General features: G+C 41.9%; 1 protein-coding gene across 1 annotated transcript; it reads left to right on the top strand.

The window, feature by feature from the left end:
* The first annotated feature begins 882 nt into the window (after positions 1 to 882).
* LOC136496461 (uncharacterized) lies at positions 883 to 4920 on the top strand. The gene is made up of 9 exons (XM_066492143.1): positions 883 to 1338; positions 1450 to 1542; positions 2480 to 2584; positions 2852 to 3004; positions 3455 to 3553; positions 3638 to 3766; positions 4068 to 4247; positions 4343 to 4459; positions 4550 to 4920. Exons 1-9 carry the CDS (start codon positions 1051 to 1053, stop codon positions 4712 to 4714), a joined length of 1329 nt encoding a protein of 442 aa, XP_066348240.1. The 5' UTR covers positions 883 to 1050; the 3' UTR covers positions 4715 to 4920.
* Positions 4921 to 7096: the final 2176 nt, after the last annotated feature.

Genomic DNA, 7096 nt, shown 5'->3' with positions numbered 1-7096 from the left:
TAGAAGGAAGTGAATCATTAAAACTGTACTAATAATCTTAGCATTGCACTGACCATGTCCTCATGCAGAGTATTAGTTTGCAGACCATTGGGTTGTTACAATATGTATACTAGAAGGAAGCGGATTACTAAAACTGTACTAATAATCTTAGCATATTACATTACCATAGGGCATGTCTGGTTCCCAAGTGATCCCTAACCTTACCTTGCTGAGCCCAAAACCAAAGCGAAGCGAGGGTTTGGATTCGAGGTGATACTATCTTGAGGTATGTGCTGGCAAGGATTTTCTTTGTTCATGTATAGCCGAGCAAAGCCGCAAGTCCATTCTAAATTACTAGACGTTTTGACTTTTCTAAATATATTATTTTTACTATACATAAAAACTATACATATAGAAATGTCAAAAACGACTTATAATTTAGATGGGAGAGAGTATTTGAAAAATACAATTAGCCAATCTATAACTCTTATAATCCTAAACTGCGCTAGTGATTTATTTAAACATGCAAGTTATCAACCTCAGCAATTCACTATCATATGCAATTAATACTCACTAGCACGTATAATTGGGGTGTCTATGTCAGCAAGACACATAAACATTTTTGTTCATGTCAACATATGCCATGCCATCCATAGTTTATTTCTTCGAATAAGTAACTATATATAGGCCCGTTCACTTAGCTAAATTTGGTTGAAAAATACTATTGTGGTTAAAAAAAAAAGCCGAACAAATCGACTTTTAAGGTCAGCCGAACGGAGCCGTAGTATAATTTCACTGTAAATCATACATGCAATTATCGAAGTAGCACGCCGGTCTGCTTCTACTTAATATGTCATCATGTTACCATTTCTTTCTACCCAATCTTGTCCAAACAAAAAGGAAAGGGCAAACCGACGGCCGCTTGGCACCGGCCGGTCCAGCCATCCAGGTCCACGCCACCCGTCGGCCTCGATCCCGAGACAGAGACCGACCGCCCCTGCCCCCATCCCATCCCCATCTCCGGAGTCCCACTCCTAAACCCCGCCAGCTAGCGGTGCCGCCGCCGGTGACATGGCCGACGGCGCCACCCCCAGGCGCAAATCCGTCCCGGACTGGCTCAACAGCCCGATCTGGTCCGCGCCTCCCACGTCCCCGCGCCACAGCTCCCCTCCCCGCACGGCACCCTCCCCACCTCAGCCGCCATCTCCCCTGCCCCCTCCCCAGCCGCCGCGGGATCCGACTCCCATCCCTCCTCCCAACGCCCCACGCGACGGCGATGCTTCAGACGACGAAGACGACGAAGGCAAGGACGCGAGCGCCCCGTCGCGCGCCCACCTCGTCGCTGAGTTCAAAGTTGCGGTGAGTACTGCTGCTCTCGGGGATCGGGATGGAATTTTTACTGGGTGAGAGTTGGGCAGCAGTTTGAGCTCAATTGGGTTGTTTCTATTCTTGCATCTTGCCGCGCTGCAGCTGGACAGGAAGGTGGTGGATCTGGCAGAGCTCCGGAGGCTCGCATGCCAGGGCGTGCCCGACGCCGCTGGTATTCGGCCCATCGTCTGGAAGGTCCGAGGATCACCCCATGATCTTCTCAATTCACTGCGTAACTGCATTTATACCCTGATCGAGTGCTTCTCTATCACCCCCTAGCTAGAGAAATGGCATTGCCTTTGTTGATTATCATGTTGATGACCCCTGTACTAGTGTCAACCATTCAGGAAGTTATATAGGTTTAAGTAGTCTATGTTGACGACAGTATGGTTTTGCATGCTTTCATTCAGCTCAATATGGATGGGACAAATCACACCTCAGTGTGCAAGTTTCCTCTGATTTAGAACATTTTGTGTTTTTCAAGGTTTATTTTTGTGTGTGCTTGCTGATGTTTGTATTTTCACATAAATTCTATCCTATTTGCTTTTTTTCCTTGTTTAACCGTTGCAGAAGAACTGCTCAGCATTTGGTTTGATATTATTCAAGCACTTCTGGTTAGCTGGGTGAATCAATAATTCCATTTGCTTTTTTAGTTCAGTGTATATTTTACGCTTAATAGTAAGAAGAGCAGAGGCATTTTTGGCAGTACCACCATCATGATATTTTGAGGTCTACTGGTTCTGTAGAAACTGCAGCCACATATTTTAGTACCTAAGTGATCCTGAGAATATTTTTTCTTTTTTTTTGTGTCTGTAATGTCAAGTTCAATCCAATGTTCTCTAGATTGTTGGCAGTTCTGGAATAAATGAGAGCTTGGACTTTTGTCAGTTTGTCATGTCTTTTTTTGTTACTTATGCTGAACCGTATTTGATTGCATTGCTTCTTTTGGAATCCTGATGTAATGACTTTGATTTCTATGATGAATGAAATCACAGAACAAACTGCTAGTATTTAGGTAAACTAGATGGCACATTTGCTTGGTCTTGTAGGGTGGTGGGTAGTTATGGTCTCTACAAATGTTCTCCTTGTTCTGTACACTACAAATTTATTTGACTTTTTTGATAGTTAGCAGCTTCTCTTGGGATACTTACCAACTGATCCTGCTCTATGGCCGTATGAACTGGAGAAAAAGAGGTCCCAATACTGTGCTTTCAAAGATGAACTTCTGGTTAATCCTGTAAGTGCTTGATACATGTAGTGTTACAAGAGTTATTTTGCATTGCAGATGCGTGCATATATCATTTTTCTAAGAATATACCGAGCCTCATTCATCAGGAATGGATGAAGCTTTCATTTCATGGGCAGTAAACTATTACACTTGTGGACAAAGTAACCAACTATGAACATTCTTGTTCATTGTTGAAGATTCATTAATTTGTTTATTTTGAGGCAGCTCTTTGCTCCTTTATCCAACTCTGTAGTAATACATTTATGTTCTGGTCAGTCAGAAGTTACTCGAAGAATGGAGGAAATGACAGTTTCTAAAAGAGAGGAACATAATGCTGAAGGGACTGGTGTGCTACCAAGGGCAGAAATCGTTCGTGATGAGCATCCCCTAAGCCTTGGGAAAACTAGTGTTTGGAACCAATACTTCCAGGTAAATTTACCTAAAATTTATAATTGCTTGCTGGTTTCTCAGGTGCTCATATTTTCTATGCTCGGAAGTATATTATGTACATTTGTTTCTTTTCCAGGCTCTTAGGTCTATATGAAATTATGGAATCGAACACCTCTTGCCATGTGAACCAACTTCATGATGATTCTAAATTTTTATTTGCTATAGTGGGTATGCCCTATAGTCCAACATCTTGTTTCTAAAATCTGCCTAACCTTTCCCATCTTTCATTATAGAAGTAAAAATGTTTGGTGTGAATTTCTATATTTGGAGAGTTGGCCATAAAGCATTAGCAACATGCTAATTGAATCCTCATGAACTTAATTGGTACATGAATTGCTTGCTGGTTTCATTGTTGATTAGTCAGATTTTGTTGTGAATATCTCTTCTGCAGTTTGCACTACTGAAAATACTGACTATCCAATACTTCAGGAATCTGAGATTGTAGAGCAGATAGATAGAGATGTTAAGCGTACTCATCCTGAGATGCAATTTTTCAATGGGGACTCTTCAGATTCATTGTCTAATCAGGTAGGTGTGTTCTCTGACATGGGATCACTTTTTTGTTGTCAGTACATTGTTCAGTTTTCCTAATGCAATATGTTTTGTTTCCAGGAGTCACTAAAGCGTATACTTACAATATTTGCAAAATTGAATCCGGGTATAAGATATGTACAAGGAATGAATGAGGTTTTGGCACCTCTCTATTTTGTTTTCAAGAATGACCCTGACCAAAGTCATGGTGTAAGTCCACTTATTCTGATTATTCTGAGAGTACAAGCATTTATGACATTAAATTTCTGTGAATGTAGCATGTAGGGGTAAATAATGAAATGATATGCCTGTTGGAGTGTGAAACTAATCCTGGTGCAGCACTGCCCCCAGATGTTTATTTATTTTTTCTGAAATATATGAAGGCAAATATAATTTCAGTTCATGTGACAGAACAACTCTCAAATAGCATTGATCCTTGTGCCTTGTATACATTATGCTTTAGTATAGTGCGTAGATGACCATAATTGTCTCATGTTTTACCTGTGAACAGGCTTTAGCAGAGCCAGATGCCTTTTTCTGTTTTGTTGAGCTGCTTAGTGGGTTCCGAGATAACTTTTGCAAGCAACTTGACAACAGTGTGGTTGGTATACGCTCCACAATTACTAGACTATCACAGCTTCTGAGAAGACATGACGAGGAACTCTGGCGGCATTTAGAAGTTGTAACCAAGGTATTTATACAAAGAGCTCTTTCTCTTAGTTCATGATATCAGCATGTGGTTACAGGTACTTGTGCTTCCAGTCTCATGCTTATCTGGTATCCCAGGTTAATCCACAGTTCTACGCATTCAGATGGATCACCTTGCTGCTAACGCAGGAGTTTATGTTCCGTGACTGCCTCAGCCTGTGGGACACACTATTGGGCGATCCAGAGGGACCTCAGGTTAGGGAACCACAATTTTTGGTCTTATGCCATGAGATTGTGCTTCAAAGCACGCTAGAATTGGACTAAACCCTTCTGTTCGGGTTGCAGGCTACATTGTTGCGGATCTGCTGTGCGATGCTAATTCTTGTCCGAAGGCGGCTCTTGGCTGGCGATTTCACTGCGAACCTCAAGCTCCTCCAGAACTACCCACCCACAAACATCGACCACCTTCTACACATTGCTAACAAGCTGCGAGGGCCGCTTCCCTTCTGATCAATTGGATTCCTTGCATATTTTGTTATCGCATACGGTTTTGTGCTAGACTGTATTATCCAGAGAAAGAAAGATGCATTAGGAACTCTTTAAATGAACCTCCAAAATACTACTTGGTTCTCGTGTAGTTTCCGGCTCTATGCTGGATGCTCGTGCGACTTTGCTGTTTGTGAATGTCAACTGAACGAGTGCCATGCACGCCTGACGCACTTCTCAACTTCACTGGAAGTCCGTGACCACAGGGCAACATCAACACAAGCATACCGAAGCGTTAGCCTCAGGGGAAAAAAAACACCCTTCACGAACATCAAACAACAGTTTGTCCAACGCAAGGTATACCTGTCTTGTCTCTTCACAGTCACAAGCTCTACACATTGCTTAGTTTCTGCGTGGGAAGAATTGCTTAGTTTCTGCGTGGGAAGAATGTGGTGCCCGTAAGTGAAATCATTCCTGTGCGGAGAGAGAATGAGCTAACCAAACTTGCTCCCAAACGAGCAAACATCATTCTACGCTTACCAAACTTGGTCCCAAACGAGCAAATAACATCATTCTAAAGCCACTCAGCACTCACCAGTCACCACAACGTGTTCCCCAATTGTTGCTTCCGCCATTTGTCAGAGGAAGACATGGCTACTTCTACAAGACCTCCTGACACCCTGCGAGGCCACCTGAAGTCTCATTTAGGTTTTTGGTAATTAATTACAACATTTGTGGACTAATGGTTTCATATGAGGTGAAAACTTAAGTGTGGTCTACAAGCAAGGCTTGAGCTACCTTCTGACATCCTGCGAGGCCAACTGAAGTCTCATTTAGGTTTTTGGTAATTAATTACAACATTTGTGGACCATATGAGGTGAAAAATCAAGTGTGGTCTACAAGCAATGCTTGAGCTTAGAGCTGGGACTTGAGCCATGCTATTTTAGGGCGGGTCATGGCACGGTCTTTTGGCACGACCTGAAGCACGGCACAGCATGAAATATTTTGGGCCATGCTGTGCCTAGGACTCGGCACGGCATGCTATATGGCCCGGCCCGCATTTTGGGCCATGCTTGTAACACCCCAGGTGTTTGTGACCAATTAAGCAGTGGGTTTGAGCTCCAACATGACAAGTTCACTGGTAATGAAGAGCTCTAGTTCAAACTTGTAAGTGGTGACAAAGGTATTGGGATCAACTCTCTAAGAATGAGCCCCAACTTAAACTTGGACAACACACCTTGCTTCTATGTTGATCCTTTTCAGAGGTATACTTGAGTAATGTGGAAGGTGCCCCTTTTCATGTGCCTCACATCCATTTCCATCTGCAATGACTATTGAAAAAGTTTCATGAAGTTTAGAACCAAGAAGTCACATAAAATGATAAGTTATAACCTTTCTGGAATTTCTTCATCAGGTGAATGGGAATATGGGATGTCGATCAAACCTTGCAACCTTACTCAAACTACTCTAATTCAACTCATGAACAAAAGTCATGAAGAGTTCGTTTTGAGCAAATGTCAAGAAAATGCTTCTAAGTGTGGGAATAGCTAAAATTATTTTTTTTATGATATGATTTTGACCTGTGTTGACCAATTGTTTGGAGTGCTTGCATGGAGTTGGACCTTAAATAAAAGTTGAAGTTTGAATGGGGTAAAACAAACTTTATTTTTGGACAAGCCCTGATTCAACTCCTAAGTGGCTCAAACAGTGGCCTCAAGTTTGAATGCAGTGCTGTTTTGGCCTCTCAGAAATCTTTCTGTCCTTGATCGGCAACAACGAGTTGATATGTTATGACATTTTTATCTTCCAAATTCATATGATGACTCAACTAAATTTTTTAATATGAGTTGAAGTACATTGTGTGCTGAAAACAACTAAACAAGTCTCAGCAGATTTGGAGCTCATTTGGTCATTCAAAGGTTCTCTCTAAAATGGCAAGTTCACTGAATTTGGTCACACTTTGCTGAAACTCTGAAATCCGAATTTCAGTTTCATCTACCTATCTTTGGAGATTTGTATCTTCCTAACCAAGCTGATCCAAACCATGAATGAAAGTTACAGTTTAGTTTGTGTGCAACAAACTTTGTTTTTGGAGCATACTCAGAATCAGCATGGAAACAAGTGAGACAGAGGCTTGAAGATTGAATCTGCGGCTGTTTTCAGACTTAGAAATATTCTAAGTCTGAGATTAGTGGCAATGATAGTTGGCATGTCGCGTTCTCGTGTTTTTGTTAAACAACTTCACTTGATCCCAAAATAAAACTTGGTTTACATCTTGGAGAAGGACATACAAAAGGTTGGGATTAGTTTGACCATGTTTGGACCAAGTAATTGGAGCACCAGCAGAGCAAGGCTTAAACCTCGTCAAGTCGTTTGATAGTGTCAACTTGGGGCTTAATTAGCCAC

This window comes from Miscanthus floridulus, chromosome 12, assembly GCF_019320115.1.
Source record: "Miscanthus floridulus cultivar M001 chromosome 12, ASM1932011v1, whole genome shotgun sequence".
NCBI lineage: Eukaryota > Viridiplantae > Streptophyta > Magnoliopsida > Poales > Poaceae > Miscanthus > Miscanthus floridulus.
Note: the sequence above shows the minus strand (reverse complement) of the source record. Positions and strands in the feature narration are given on the sequence as shown.